Below are 16,480 nucleotides of genomic sequence, written 5' to 3' on the forward strand. Positions count from 1 at the left end.
ATTTTTGTTTTTTAGCCAAAATAATCAGTGGAATAAATTAGAGTTAATTGTATTTTTAGTTTGATTTAATGATGTGTTATTTACTTTTATCTTAATTAGTATTTTAATTTATTTTTAAACACTTGAATTTAAATGTAAACAAATATCTTTTTTTTTCTTCACTCAAAAGCGAACACGTGACATGGAGATGAAGGGGATTGACAAAAGGAGAGATATTTAAATTTCAATGTAGGCACGCACACGTGTAGGGAAAAGGAAGGGAGGATCAATTTCTTTTAATTTTTCACTTTTTATCAGAGCATGAGAACAACAAAAGATCAAAAACACACAACACCATTGAAAACTTCCTCTCTTCTTCTTTCTCCAATCAAAAAATAATAATACAACTTCAAAAGATATAAACACATAAATAAAACCACCGCCTACTACAAGGAGGAATGTGATCTTTTTTCTCCCTTCCATATTTACATCACACAGAACTTTCATGTTTGAAAAAAACAAATACATCTTCTACACTCTTCTTCACACCAACACACTCTTCTCTATTCAACATCATCATAGCTCACCAATCTTACAACACAACCCCATAACTCTATCACCCTTTTCATTCGACATTGTGTAAACCGCAACAACAACAACAACAATAACTCAGAACCACCATAAAAACACTTCATCACCGCCGTGCAAAACGTACAACCGTGGATCCGTAATCATCATACATAAACCTTCACTCTTCTGTCAACACGTTAGCAAACAAGATCTGGTCACCGCATCACCAAAGCTTTCCCTCACAATCACTCTTTCTCCTTTCACTAAACAACAAATCTCCCTCCTCCAACCTTCAAGTGTCATCCGATTAGACGCACAAACAACCTTCTTCTACATCCAAACCGTACCACCATGCACCTTTGACCCATCACCAAAACTTGTTTCACCATCTTCGTGCCAGTGCAAGCTCCCATGTTGAACGACTTCCACCATCACCATTGTCGCGTTTAACTTTCTGCAATCATAGGTTGGTTTTCGTTTGTGGCGGATGAACTGTTAGCTAGGCGAATCGCGATTTGGCGGAGGGGTATATTTTCTTTTTTTTGGTTGCTAGATTTAATAATAAGGCATCTATTTGTTTAGTTTAAAAAGTCAAGTATATTTGCTTTATCATTCATTTACGTTTTATTTTTATGTATTTTTCTCATATGTTATTTTTAACTTGAATTTAAATTAGATTTAGTTATTGTTGGGTTATTGTTATTGGTTTTAGAGCCATTGATTATTCCGCACCTCCCATTTGCTATAAATAATTTGGTATTTTTGTGAATAATTATGTGGTTGATATGATTATGTCATGGTGACAATTTTGTTTTCACATATATGTTGAATGTGTGGATTATGAGTATTCGATTTCGACATAGTAAATATTGAAAAACAGTTGGATTGCGTTGTCTCTTATTGCATTGCGATTTTGGAGCATAAATTGATTTATGCTTTCGAACACGTTTGGATACATAAATTATGTTTGGATTCATAGGGTGATTCCTACATGAATCGCCTTATGATTGCTTAACATAATCCTAAATTCTTTTAGTTAATTTTCGTTTCTTTTTATCTCTTAAATCATTGGTTTTTCACAGATGTCTTACAATTTCGGAGTTAAAAATTCAATTTAACTTCAGAAATTGCTTAAGCGCATAAAATTTTGTTGACCGACCTCAAATAGGGTGATTCCTACCTGAATCGCTTTACAATTTCTTAACATAACACTAAATTCTTTTAGTTTAATTTTTGTTTTTTTTTCCGCTTAAATCATGTTTTTTCACAAATGCCTTACAATTTCAAAGTTAAAAATTCAATTTTTACCGACCTCAGATATTGTGATTCCTACATGAATCGCTTTGCGATTACTTAACATAACGCTAAATTATGTATTTCAAATTTCTTGGTTTTTATTTGGAGTCCTTTGGCTTTCTCTTGGGCCTTCGTACAATGAGATTCTTTTATGTACATTTGTCTTTTGAGTTTGTATGATTGTTATGTTGTATCTCCATTCGATAAATTTTACCCTCATTCCCGTGATGTGTAATAAATTTACCGTTTTCATTTATTTTTATTGTCTTAGTTGGTCGATAAACTCAAGATTAAAACCAACACTTTCATAAAAGAACAAAAAAAATACTCGATCCAACGTCGAGCAAATTTCACAAATCATAACCATTTCCACTTTCCACTTCTCCATCATTTTCAAAGCATTCAAATCATTCCATCCGATTTTCAATTCAACGCAAATAATAAAAACCTCAATCAAGAATCAAGTTCCTTTTCCCTAATCAAATCTAAACAACCTAATCATACTTATACACCTTTTGAAAATGGTGAAAAAGGAGATGATCTAGAGCCTTATATTCCTCTCCTCAATTACTTGGATACGAGTAGCCTTACTCGGCCATTCGAGCAATTGTCATATGTTAAAATACTTCTTACCTCTACCACATCCAAACTCTTTTCATAATCAAACCTTAAGTCAAACTCATTTTTGTAACAAATTTGGACGAAAAAGGAGGCGGCATAAAGCCTTCTATTTCTTCCTTGAGTACTTGGATACGAGTAGCCCTACTCGTCCATTCAAGTACTTTTTGTCAATCCAAAACACATTAGCCTTGTTTATATCCTTTTGCAATTAAGGGTGAAAAATGAGAAGATCTAGAGCTTTCTATTCCTCTTCTCGAGTACTTGGATACGATTAGCCTTACTCGGTCATTCAAGTAATCGTCATCCAACAAAACACTCAACAAATTAAACTTGTTTTCCACCATTGTGCGACCTCGAAAACATTTTCAGAAACGAGTATTCTTTATCGATATTAACGTGAAACAAACAAATACTTCATTCTCCAAGAGCAAGCCGCAAGTAAAGGTTTAATCACTCGATATGTCTAAAAGATCACTCCTTAAAAGCAATCCAATAAGTAGTTCTCTTTTAGTAGAACTATGTAGCCTTCTCCATAACACTTGGAGATCCGTAGGAGCATGATTGAGAAATCTTGTCAGGCACATTAATGTTAAAAAAATACCCCTTTAATAAAAAACATTTTCCTTTCTTTCTTTTTTTCACTCAGTAAGTAGAAGATCATAATTAACATCACGCTAACACTTTATCGCAAATCTAACCAAGTGGTTCCCATTGAGTACAACGAATGTGAGAGGTGCTAATACTTTCATCTTGTATAACCGACTCCTGAACCTGAATTTGGTTGCGACGACTATTTTCTTTGTTTTTCAAGGGTTTTATCGATATTTTCTCTTTCCTCATTTGGAATAAATAAAGTTCGGTGGCGACTCTTTCGAATATTTTTTCGCGAGCGTGCGAACGCCTCACGAAGGATCACGTTTTTTGAGATGCGACACCACATGATCGAATTTTGGGGCCAATGACCCCAAGATCTTTGCGACAATTAATCTTGATGTCAACACTTCTCCATATACCTTAATTTGATTCACCGGTTTCATAACCCTAGTGAAAAAATCAGTTATGCTTTCACTTTCTTCTATCTGAAGCAATTCATACGTTCTTTTATAAATTTGTAACCTCACCTCTTTCACCTTCTCAACTCCTTCAAATGATTTCTCCAAGATTTTCCATGCTTCTTTCGTTGATTCTACATCACTGACATTTTCGAAATTATCTGGATCGACGCATTGATGAATCATAAAAGGGTTTTATAATCTTTCTTCTTCAATTCTTTGTATGCAACCTTTTGTTCATCCGTCGCGTTTTTTGCAAGTGCCATCACTCCATTCTTCACAAGATCCCAAAGTTCGTGATAGCAAAAAACAATTTTTATTTGCTTGAACAAAATCTCATAATTTTGATTCTTCACAATTGGGAGACACGCCGAAAAATGTCCATTCAGATGATTCATTGCGCTATACTTCCCAAGAATCACATAACTAGTGCTCTAGATACCAGATGTTGAAATTACAATAAATTCCCGATGTGGAATTTCACCAAATGTTGGAGAATTCTGAATCAATCTTGATGAACAAGAACCAATATTTTTGATTGGTTACTCCTTTTATTCTTCACTTTTCACTCGAGTGAATCAACAAACATTGATTGCAAGACTATTTTGATGCACGATGATTATTGAAGAAGAATAAAAAAGATGAATTAGGGAAGAAAAGAAATCAGGATTTCAACGAGAGAAGGAAGAAAAGTAGTTGTGAATTCTAGAGAGAAACTTCTTTGTTTTTAAATTGAAATTTATTCAATCTTTTCTTTATGCAACTACATTATTACAATGATAAGGTACCTCCCTATTTATAGGTTGAGATTGCTTGCACACCAAGCAATCTCTAACTAACATAACTAACCCAACTAAAACACACAAGTAAAGCTAAGTCCAAAATTCTGTCGACATTTCGACAACTATACATTTCGACACACAAAGCATTTCGACAACAATAGACTCTGTCGAAACGGTGTTTTGACATAAATAATTACATTCTCAACAAGAAGAAAGTGTGATACTACTAAGAGATATTTAAACCCTAAATGTGAAGAAGACAGAATCGTTTGTAATCGTAAGGTTAATGCACAATAAATTTATGTTTGAGTTGAATGTGAATTAAATGAAATTTGGGTTGTAATATAATACACTTTGATTCGATTTGAAAAATACAAACCGCAAACTAAAACAAACCAAGCAAACCACACAATTTTATTAAAATATGACTCAAACACATTCGAATCAAATATAAATTTTGATTGTTTTTAAATTTTGATTGTTTTCCGTTTGATTCGTTTTCAATTTTTAACACCTTATGCCCGACTAATATGACGACTAACTTCCATAAAATGAAAAAAAAAAATACAAAAGAGAGATAGAGAACCTTCACCATTATATTTACGATATACAAAAATTGGGCGAGAATAGAGAGAGATGAGTAAGAAGATATTGGTAGTGGGAGGCACTGGTTACCTGGGTCAGCATCTACTACAATCCTATTCCTATGCCAGACAATCTCTCGCACTCGCATTTACCTATCACTCCACTCCTCTTCCTCAACCTTTCTTGGATGCATTTCCCCATTCCCTTCCTTTCCAAATCGATTTGAAATCCGGCATTGGATTTGAAGCCATTTCCAGCGTATTCGGCCAGGTTCTTTTCTCACTTTTTCCACTCTCCGAACTTTCAATTCAATTAGATCAGTAACAAAACATGATTTTTAGTAATCAGGTTCATCAGATTCAACACAGAATGTAAAAGGGCTACCAACCAGCATTAGAGGAAGTTAGATGTGTTAGCAATTTAGGGTTTATTTGGGTTAGTTTATTATAGCTTTTCTACTGTGATGAACATTTAGTTAGAGTGTTTGTGAGAGCTTATGATTATAACTTACAACATCTTGATAAGCTCTTCAAGATAGCTTATAAAAACAGCTTATAGTTTATTTTAAAAACTATTTAACTTGATTCTATCTTTTGTCATAAAAAATAATTTATACTTAAATAATTTATTCACATAGGGCCTCAGTGTGGTATGGATAAGTGTCTAGCTAGTTGACTTGGTTTCGAAGTTTTAGAGACTTTGGATCAGTTAAGAGTCTCACATCGAACAATATATGGTCTGAACATGTGCTTATAAGTGAGTGCAATCCTCACTCTACAAGGCGATTTTGTAGGATTGAGTTAAGCTCACCACATTTCTTAACATGGTATCAAGAGCATCATTTAAGATCCGTTGGGCCACATACTATCAGGTTTCCGCTATCGGGCTACCCACTATTTATTTCTCCGCTCTAGATGTAAAGTCTTGGGCTTGAGAGTGTGTGTTAAGAGTTCTCCCTTTAGACAATATATGGTCATTATATAGTCTGAACACGTGCTTATTAGTATTCATAGTTCGTCTTTCTTTTGTTCATCCTTCAAATTAAAACTCATTAAATCTTTTGAAATTCTGCATGTTTTGAAACTTATTAATATTTTGTGTAATGAATTTTCAAACATATATAAGTTGAGTAGTTTTTTTTTGTTGATAAAATGTATAAATTGAATAGCTGCTAATGTGTTACAAGAGTTTGAACCTTTCATCAGTTAAATATATCCTGGGGTTATTTATGTTCCCAAATACAAATTAATCAGAAAAAAAACATAGGGATAAAGAATCATGTATTACCATTTCACAACTTCATAGAACATTTTATGTTACTTGTTTCATTATCAGATTGTCAATTTCGTTGGTTTGTTATTGGCAGCCTGACGTGGTTATCAATTGTGCTGCCATCTCGGTGCCCCGAGCCTGTGAAATTGATCCCGATACTGCAAATGCTATTAATGTACCATCATCCCTTGTAAAATGGCTGCAAACCTTTAAACAAAACAATACCCTTCTCATTCATCTTTCCACAGATCAAGGTAAACCAATCTTATCGCAACCAATATATTGCATTGGTTGTTGTCCATATTCCTTTTCATTCACTGATTTTCAGCTAAATTGTTATTTATGTTTCTTGTCATTAGTTTATGAAGGGGAGAAGTCCTTTTACAAGGAAGAAGACATTGCTATTCCGGTAAATGTTTATGGAAAAACTAAACTGGCGGCGGAAAAGTTCATTGCGGAAAATTTCCCAAACTTTGCAATTTTGAGAAGCAGTATCATCTATGGGCCACAAACTCTCTCACCAGTTCCAAAATCTCTTCCTGTTCAGGTGCATTTACAGTATGCGGATTTATACTAATACTCCAAAATCTCTGCCTTAGGGTCTATTTGGATTGACTTATTTTAGCTTATCAACTGTCTTAAGTACTTGCTGTGAGAGATCTTATGGAGACAACTGATAACATATTCATAATATGTTTTCAGCTTATTTTCATAACTCTCTAGGATAGCTGATGAAAACATCTTATATGAAATGAAAATGGTTTAATTTGATTCTATCTTTTAATATATAAACATCTTATACATAAACACTTACACGATAAACACTTAATTAAGTTGTTCGACCCTGTTTAGGTTCATCGGAAAACTAATGCTTTTATCTAGCATTTGGATTGATGATACTTGAGATGTGAATGATGCTTGTAAATTTTGCTACTTTAAAAAAAGACGATGGTAGTGCTTGGCTCATCATTTACTTATTTTTGCTCAACCTTGTTGCGAATATTACACTTGTCTATGATTGCTCATTAGATTCTTCTTCTAATTCTTATAATTACTTCTTAATGTATGATTTACTTATACTGTCTAACTACTGCAGTGGATGGACTGTGTCCTTTCTAAAAGAGAAACAGTTGAGTTCTTTCACGATGAGTTCCGTTGTCCGATTTATGTTAAGGATCTCATTACTATCATACTAGCTTTAACAAACCAATGGATATCAGGTACAATTTTTTTTGTAAATAGCCTCCTTTATATCGGTTAGACAGGCTATACGCTGCAAAAGAGTTTCTTAATGAAACTGATTTTCAGTTAGACCTTTTTTAAGGTTGCAAAACATAATTTTATTGGGGAAACTCAATCATTATTACCTATGAAAATAGTTATCTTATAGCTGAATTAGAATTATGCATCACATTTTCATTTTGTTTTGTAAAAGTTAAGCATTCTAACAACTTTTCATTCCCGTTCTTGTGTTATGTTTTCCTTAGTGTTAGACTATGGCACGGATCTAGAAGGGGGGTTGAATAGATCCCAATTAAAAACTTGAGTCGGCGCTACCAATATAAAAGAAAAATTGGTTTTAAAAATTGTTTTAGGTGCGGAAGCGGCCGAGGAAAATTTAGTCTAAAACGAACCGTTATTGGAAAACCGGATATGCGTTAAGCTAATGGATAAGTGATAAATTGAGATACAAGTTGCTACACTAATTGCACAATCAATGATATAATTCACTAACTAGCAAGCCTAGTTCCAATGAATCAAGACACCAAATTAAACTGATGCAAACTTAAGACAACTTTGACTTAAGCAAATTTACAAACACTTGGTGTGCATAAACACTCCAAGTGATATTTGAGTTGAGTAAGTAATTCAATTTATCCTAGTACAATATATTATTGTACTTAGTATTCAAACAGCAGTTTTAATCTCTTACTCAACTTATATCAAAGTTTGGAAAAATTGCTTAAACTAAAATCACTTAATTTTTAAGCTGAAAAACAGATTATGCAGAAAATTGAAGAAGACGCAGATTTGATGAGGCAGTTCCCCCGCCGTCCTCGCTTCGGGGTACGTCTGCCCTCAATTCTAAAAATAGAATTGAGATGATTAATTAGATATCACCTGTGAGATTTAATCGTTTTTACAAGGATTGCAAAGTATGTAAACAACAGAACTTCCAATGTGTTGGATGATACTTCTTATCCTTGCTCCTTGATTCAAGATGAATCAAGACATTTGATTGTTGATTGTTGATGCTGGACCTTCCGTTCTTCAACCCCTTGGCCCGACTGATCACGAACACGAACGAATCAAACCCGAATCCTTCACTACACAAACACCGAATCCGCTACTAAACTGATGAAGACGTTCTCTTATCAGTCACCTTCGCTCAGCTGAATGTTAATGAAGCAATTCGTCCAAAAACCCCCAAACCCGAACCGGTATTGGAGGATAAAACCCTAATGGTTTTATTCAAGAAAGAACCTGCCAAGACTTCAACTCGAACCCGATTCTCCAATCGCAGCTACGAACCTTATCACCTTCAAACTATCACGAATCACATCAAAAGTTATTGTGTGCAGTTGATGTATTGTGAACTGTTGAAGATGAAGATGATGAATCTTTGACACCTTTTTCACTCTTTCTTGTTTCCTTGAACACTTGAATACAAATTGACAAATGTTAGTTGATACAAGTGTTTTGACTTGTATTTATAGTAACTGACAAAACCAATCAAACATAACAGAATTTCAAACAATTGAAATAACTCAGAAAACTGAGATTGCGCGCGAGCGGTCGACCATAGGTCGGCGTGCGCTGAGCCATGAGTGATGCGCCGACCCCTATGGTCGACCTATCGTTCCATGCGCTGAGCCGTGGACAACATCACTATGTCATGCGCCGACGTCTGGTCGACGCAAGGGGTTTGTGCGCTGATCCGTGAGCCAAGCGCTGACCCTTATGGTCGACGCAAGCAAGTTTGCGCTGACCACCTCCAGTTTGGGCTGAGCTTCGCGCTGACCCGTGAGCTTTGAGCTGACCTCTATGGTCGACTCAAAGCCTTCAAATCTGCAAAAACAAGTGTTTTGTGATTTTTCATGCATTTTGTCATGATCACACTTTGTCCACATGCTTTTAATGATTATAACATATTTAGAAAAACGTAACAAAGGATATGGTGGCTAATGTGTTGCATTTGTTTGTAGACGTGCATGATGGTCTTTTGTCATCATCGAAACTTGATATCGTATGTTGTATGACACTTTGTCTTTACATACTCCCCCTTTTTGATGATGACAACCTGTATAAATCAACGTGACAAACAGCATGCGGTATTGACACATTTTGCACACTCCCCCTTTCTTTTGTAATCTAAGGCTATTTGCAGAAAGCGAAAGCGACTGTTAGTTGTGGACATTTTGTCAGCATTTTTCTCCCCCTTTGACAACATCAAAAAGAGAGACAGAGTGATTATTCAAGATAACAACGAAAAATTCACAGGTAGTAGCAGAGATATAGATACCAACGAAATAATATCACACTTATATCATTTCTTATCAATAGTCATTAATTAAAAGGAGAAAATACATAAGGAAATTACGGTTGCATAAACAGGCAAAGCAGAGAAACACAGGAATACATGCAAACAAGCAACATGTAATGTGCATATGAAGGGCTATTGTCTTAAGTGACGGTGGCCGGGATGGTAGCAGACGCTTGGGTTTCTGCTAGGGTCAGCCAGAGTTTCTAGGTAATCACAAACACCTTCCAGATGCCTAAGACTCCCGGTGACATTCCGATCCAAATCTGCATACCGTTCATTTAGGCTTGTGGAGAGGTTGTCGAGCCGCTCATTTTGGGTTTGAAGTTGACTGTTAATTTGAGCAAGTCGGTCATCCTGGGATTGCATGAAGGATTGTTGGGCAAGTTGCATGCTTCGCATCATCTCCAACAGCTCTGAAGAATCAGCTTGATGTGGAGGGGATGGAGGAAATTCTTCCTCAACTTGGTGATACGACTGGTAAGATTCACGTTGAGTTGTCCAGCCCGTATGTTGCCATTCCCCCCAGCCACCCCATCGTGAAACATCTTCTTCATATGTATCCGGCTGCTGTACCCAAGCAGAGCCGGAGTAGTCATGCGTGCCAACGGGTGAAGGACTGTTGTCTCCACCATTGTAAGCAGTATCGTGCCTAGCTTCTTCTTCTTCTTCTTCATTTTCCACTTCATCGTCTTGTTCTTCGCTTTCATCACTGTCAGCCCTTGGAGAAACGCATCCTCTTCTAACAAACTTATATTTTCTCCGCTCCTTGCACCAAATATATCCCATCATAGACATGGTTTTTGTGCTAAACTCTTTGTCAGGTGAGATTGATGTGAACGGGAAAGACGGATGATTAACATTGGCTGCAGTAAGGACTTCTTGAATAAATGATCCGTAGGCAAGAGCAGTCCCTCGTCCGGAATCACGTAGATTATACATTCTACTAGTAATGTAGTATGGCCAGTTGATTTTTATCTTATTTTTCAGAATGTAAATCAAATGAACCTCGGGCTGTTCGACTCTGGAGAGACCGCCCTTCTTCGGCCGCAGGATGCGTGAGACAACCCAATGAAGAATTCTTTCTCCGGCGTCCAGCTTGCCGGCAGTGACGGTTCGTGGGAACAAGTCACTTTGCACAAACTCATCAGAATATGGCCGTTCCAACATGTCATTTAATGCACTCTTAAACTCATAGCCATCTATGTGGTGAGAGTCAGTCACCTCAGGTAGAGGATTCTCAGCATCATCCACAGACATGTCAAAATACTTGTTCCAGAAATTTGATTTAATTGATACCTTTGTAGAGCCAACTCTGGAGGAAAGCTTGTGCCCGCGAAAGTTCTCATGAAGACCGGCGTAGAAAACACGGACAAGGTCTTCACTGTATTTGGTGTTGCACTCCAAGAAGTTGATGAAGCCTTGATGCTGCAACAGAGCCAAGATTTGAGCGAGGTGCATGCGTTCAGCGGTAAGTTTGTAGAACGCATGTTGTTGCACAACTCCTCGTTTACCTATATCTTTGTTGAAAATTTCGACACGAGCGGGTGGAACGAGTGATACAGCAGATACGGGAAGAGATGCAGCGGATGATTCTCGGGATCTTTTGCCGGAAGGTCTGCGTGATGAGGAGGCCATTTGAGCAAGTGTGAAACAGGGTGTTTGTGTGTAGAGAGAAGGTTTAGGAAGGGTTTTCAAGGAGATTCTGCTAGAGAGAGGTTTCTCCCAATTTATAGTGGAAGGTTAGGGTTTTGGGAAGATGGAAGATCAAATAACAATAGCCACTAGGTAGATGCAAGTTACAACTTAGTGGGTAGTTTGAAATGTGATGGAAAGTAAATGCACACTTAATGGTGATTTTTGAATGAGAATGCATGAAAAGCGATTTGAATTTGTCTGCAGAAAAACAAAATTTGCAGAAAAACAAAATTTTCGAGCGATGCGTCGACCATACCCCTGTATGCGTCGACGCATACTGTTTGATTTTTGAGAAAATGCAAAAATTATTTAATCATGCGTCGACCATAGCCCTGCTGCGGTCGACTCATACAGTTCAAATTTCCATTTTTCACTATTCAGCACATGCAATGACCAGTTTGATGCATAATTAACAGTTCATACAGCAATACACAACCAAAGAGAGATATCAAATATACATATATAAACAACATCATTATGAGATATAACTATTGTAGTTATGAGACTTAGCAGAGAGAGAGAAAGAGAGGAACAATATCACCTCAATGCCGGAGTGACTTAGTGAACGGTAGACTTGTGCTTACAACAACATAGATTTGTTAGAAGTACAAGATTAAAGTCGTATATGGAATTAGGTAAAGCAGTAGATTATAGTTCCCGTTCCGAAATATCGAGAATGCCAAGTTCTCGGCGGATATGAAAGAAAGGTTCAGTGGCTAGCGGCTTTGTGAAAATGTCCGCTAGTTGATTTTCAGTAGTGACATGTTCAAACACAATGTCACCTTTCTCTACATGATCCCGAAGAAAGTGGTGTCGTATTTCGATATGTTTGGTGCGAGAATGTAGCACAGGATTCTTGGATAGGTTAATGGCACTGGTGTTGTCACAAAAAATAGGAATACGTTCAAGTTTGAGGTTAAAATCCAATAGTTGTTGCTTAATCCATAGGATTTGGGCACAACAACTACCGGCGGCAACGTATTCCGCCTCGGCGGTTGACAAGGCAACAGAAACTTATTTCTTGCTATGCCAACTGACCAAAGAGTTTGAAAATAAGTGACAGGTGCCACTGGTACTCTTCCTATCCGATTTGCAACCGGCAAAGTCGGAGTCGGAGAAACCTACCAAGGAACAATCATTACCTTTGGAATACCATAGTCCATACTTCGGAGTACCAGATAGATATCGAAGTATCCGTTTAACGGCTTTTAAATGGGATTCCTTGGGACATGATTGATATCTTGCACACATGCATACGCTAAACATAATATCAGGACGAGAAGCAGTGAGATAGAGGAGTGAACCAATCATACCTCTATACCGTTTTACATCTACTTCCTTACCGTCTTCATCTTTGTTCAAGTTGGTACATGTAGGCATGGGGGTGTCTATGGCCTTAGCTTTTGCCATGTCAAATCTCTTGATAAGGTCCAAACAATACTTTGTCTGGCTCACGAAAGTTCCTTCTTTGAGCTGTTTGATTTGCAGACCGAGGAAGTATGTGAGCTCCCCCATCATACTCATCTCGAACTCGCCCTGCATAAGGTCAGAAAACTCTCTCACAAGATTCATGTTAGTAGACCCAAAAATGATATCATCTACATAAATTTGCACTAATATCAAGTGCTTTCCTTGACGTTTAATGAAGAGAGTTGTGTCAACCTTTCCTCTTGAGTATCCTTGATCGAGTAAGAACTTGCTTAGTCTCTCATACCAAGCTCTAGGAGCTTGTTTGAGGCCATACAAAGCCCTTTTCAGTTTATAAACATGATCAGGATATTCATGGGATTCGAAACCCGGAGGTTGTGCGACGTAAACTTCTTCATTTATGTGACCGTTAAGGAAAGCGCTCTTAACATCCATTTGGAATAGCTTAAAATCCTTTGCACAAGCGAAGGCAAGGAGAAGGCGTATAGCCTCGAGTCGGGCAACCGGCGCATAAGTTTCCTCATAGTCGATGCCTTCCTCTTGGTTATACCCTTGCGCGACTAAACGCGCCTTATTACGGGTTATTACCCCGTTTTCGTCCAGCATGTTCCTAAACACCCATCGGGTGCCGATTACTCGATGATCTCGCGGAGGAGGGACAAGGTCCCAAACCTCATTTCTGGTGAACTGATTAAGTTCCTCCTGCATTGATAAAAACCAGTGTTCATCGAGTAGGGCTTCTTTAGGGTTTTTAGGTTCCATCTGTGAAACGAAAGCGAAGTGATAACAGAAATTACTTAGCTTAGATCGAGTTGTTACACCCTTTGAGATATCTCCGATAATGTTGTCGATTGGATGGTCTTTGGAAGACTTCCAAGCTTGAGGAAGATCATCGTTTGAAGGCGGATGGTCTACCTCGGTTTCATCATGGAGTACATCTTTGTCCTCCTCAATTTTGACTATGTCGGGTTGATCAATCCCCGGCTCGCCACCTTTGAGTATGTCTTCGGTAGATGTACCTGCACCATGAAAAACACTACCCTTTCCGACGTTTCTCGGATTGGATTCATCAAAAGTAACGTGCACAGACTCTTCTACAGTAAGTAATCGCTTGTTGTATATTCTATATGCCAACGGGTGAAGGACTGTTGGCTCTACAAAGGTATCAATTAAATCAAATTTCTGGAACAAGTATTTTGACATGTCTGTGGATGATGCTGAGAATCCTCTACCTGAGGTGACTGACTCTCACCACATAGATGGCTATGAGTTTAAGAGTGCATTAAATGACATGTTGGAACGGCCATATTCTGATGAGTTTGTGCAAAGTGACTTGTTCCCACGAACCGTCACTGCCGGCAAGCTGGACGCCGGAGAAAGAATTCTTCATTGGGTTGTCTCACGCATCCTGCGGCCGAAGAAGGGCGGTCTCTCCAGAGTCGAACAGCCCGAGGTTCATTTGATTTACATTCTGAAAAATAAGATAAAAATCAACTGGCCATACTACATTACTAGTAGAATGTATAATCTACGTGATTCCGGACGAGGGACTGCTCTTGCCTACGGATCATTTATTCAAGAAGTCCTTACTGCAACCAATGTTAATCATCCGTCTTTCCCGTTCACATCAATCTCACCTGACAAAGAGTTTAGCACAAAAACCATGTCTATGATGGGATATATTTGGTGCAAGGAGCGGAGAAAATATAAGTTTGTTAGAAGAGGATGCGTTTCTCCAAGGGCTGACAGTGATGAAAGCGAAGAACAAGACGATGAAGTGGAAAATGAAGAAGAAGAAGAAGAAGAAGCTAGGCACGATACTGCTTACAATGGTGGAGACAACAGTCCTTCACCCGTTGGCACGCATGACTACTCCGGCTCTGCTTGGGTACAGCAGCCGGATACATATGAAGAAGATGTTTCACGATGGGGTGGCTGGGGGGAATGGCAACATACGGGCTGGACAACTCAACGTGAATCTTACCAGCCGTATCACCAAGTTGAGGAAGAATCCTCCATCCCCTCCACATCAAGCTGATTCTTCAGAGCTGTTGGAGATGATGCGAAGCATGCAACTTGCCCAACAATCCTTCATGCAATCCCAGGATGACCGACTTGCTCAAATTAACAGTCAACTTCAAACCCAAAATGAGCGGCTCGACAACCTCTCCACAAGCCTAAATGAACGGTATGCAGATTTGGATCGGAATGTCACCGGGAGTCTTAGGCATCTGGAAGGTGTTTGTGATTACCTAGAAACTCTGGCTGACCCTAGCAGAAACCCAAGCGTCTGCTACCATCCCGGCCACCGTCACTTAAGACAATAGCCCTTCATATGCACATTACATGTTGCTTGTTGTTTTGCATGTATTCCTGTTTTTCTCTGCTTTGCCTGTTTATGCAACCGTAATTTCCTTATGTATTTTCTCCTTTTAATTAATGACTATTGATAAGAAATGATATAAGTGTGATATTATTTCGTTGGTATCTATATCTCTGCTACTACCTGTGAATTTTTCGTTGTTATCTTGAATAATCACTCTGTCTCTCTTTTTGATGTTGTCAAAGGGGGAGAAAAATGCTGACAAAATGTCCACAACTAACAGTCGCTTTCGCTTTCTGCAAATAGCCTTAGATTACAAAAGAAAGGGGGAGTGTGCAAAATGTGTCAATACCGCATGCTGTTTGTCATGTTGATTTATATATGTTGTATGACACTTTGTCTTTACACTTAGGTTTTTTAATCTTCCACTTTATTGTGTTCTTTGAACTAGCTTAAACTTAAGAATCTCGATTTTGCTTTCATGATTTGATTTCTAATTCTTGTCATAGGGAGCAAACAAATGCAGTTGTTACTTAATGCGGGTGGACCTGATAGAGTATCACGCGTTCAAATGGCTGAGGCTGTTGCACAAGTCAGAGGTTATGACACGTCATTAATCAAACCAGTGTCTGCTTCATCGGTATGTGTTATGCTTCATTTATCCCAAAATAAAATTTGTGATACAGAATAAGTTTCTTGCTTTCTTTCTTCATCTGCATTTTCCGTGTCTTCATGAAATTATCAACCTCATTCTATGTTACAGAATAAGATGTTATTCCGTAATCAAGGATTCAAGTTATTTTTGTTTTCTCATTCAGCATCATAGCCGTCAAAGCTTTTCATTTATCTTTCGATGGCCATTTGAGCAGTTCTGTAACATGATGTCATTTGACTTCTTGTGCTTCTCTGATTGTTCTTTATTGTGACGCATTTAAGTTTTTCATTATTTTGCAGGTTGATCGAGGTGTTAAGTCCCCAGCCGACATATCTATGGATATCACTAGATTGGTTCAAACTCTAAAAATTAATCCGGTTTCATTTAAAGACGGCGTTAAATTAACACTTGCAACTGAAGCTACGCGATGAAGAGGAAACGAAATTGTCGTATAAGGCTTCCTTCTTCAGCATTTGAGTGTTGTTACTTACCATTAAAAATCACATGTGCTCTCAATAGCTCTTACTACATTCAGATTGTTGTAAAATAAATGTAAATTCTCGAAAAACTCGAGTCAACTCATTTTGTTTGACCTTCATGGAGTAATAAAAATATTATTTTGTAAAAAAAAAAGAAGTTATTTTGGACATATATATGATTATTACATACTGCAATTCT

At 37.6% G+C, this 16,480-nt stretch overlaps 1 protein-coding gene across 2 annotated transcripts; it reads left to right on the forward strand.

Moving 5' to 3' along the window:
* Nucleotides 1–4,852: 4,852 nt before the first annotated feature.
* LOC127075906 (uncharacterized) lies at nt 4,853–16,451 on the forward strand. 2 transcript variants are annotated; one of them, XM_051017417.1, is made up of 6 exons: nt 4,853–5,155; nt 6,252–6,411; nt 6,517–6,704; nt 7,254–7,377; nt 15,657–15,787; nt 16,102–16,451. In XM_051017417.1, the coding sequence occupies exons 1-6, from the start codon at nt 4,937–4,939 to the stop codon at nt 16,231–16,233; spliced, it is 954 nt and encodes a 317-aa protein (XP_050873374.1). In that variant the 5' UTR covers nt 4,853–4,936; the 3' UTR covers nt 16,234–16,451. The 2 variants fall into 2 exon arrangements, with proteins under 2 accessions (XP_050873374.1, XP_050873375.1); XM_051017418.1 differs by lacking the exon at nt 15,657–15,787 and having other exon boundaries at nt 16,102–16,240.
* Nucleotides 16,452–16,480: the final 29 nt, after the last annotated feature.

The sequence above is a fragment of the Lathyrus oleraceus genome, chromosome 4 (genome assembly GCF_024323335.1).
Source record: "Lathyrus oleraceus cultivar Zhongwan6 chromosome 4, CAAS_Psat_ZW6_1.0, whole genome shotgun sequence".
In the NCBI taxonomy this organism is placed as follows: Eukaryota; Viridiplantae; Streptophyta; class Magnoliopsida; order Fabales; family Fabaceae; genus Lathyrus; species Lathyrus oleraceus.

Bases quoted from the DNA above. Each gene is read 5' to 3' on its own strand.
- LOC127075906 (XM_051017417.1), top strand. From the start codon at position 4,937: ATGAGTAAGAAGATATTGGTAGTGGGAGGCACTGGTTACCTGGGTCAG. The intron at 5,156-6,251 runs GTTCTTTTCTCA...TGTTATTGGCAG, and splicing joins TTTCCAGCGTATTCGGCCAG to CCTGACGTGGTTATCAATTG. The intron at 6,705-7,253 runs GTGCATTTACAG...TAACTACTGCAG, and splicing joins CAAAATCTCTTCCTGTTCAG to TGGATGGACTGTGTCCTTTC.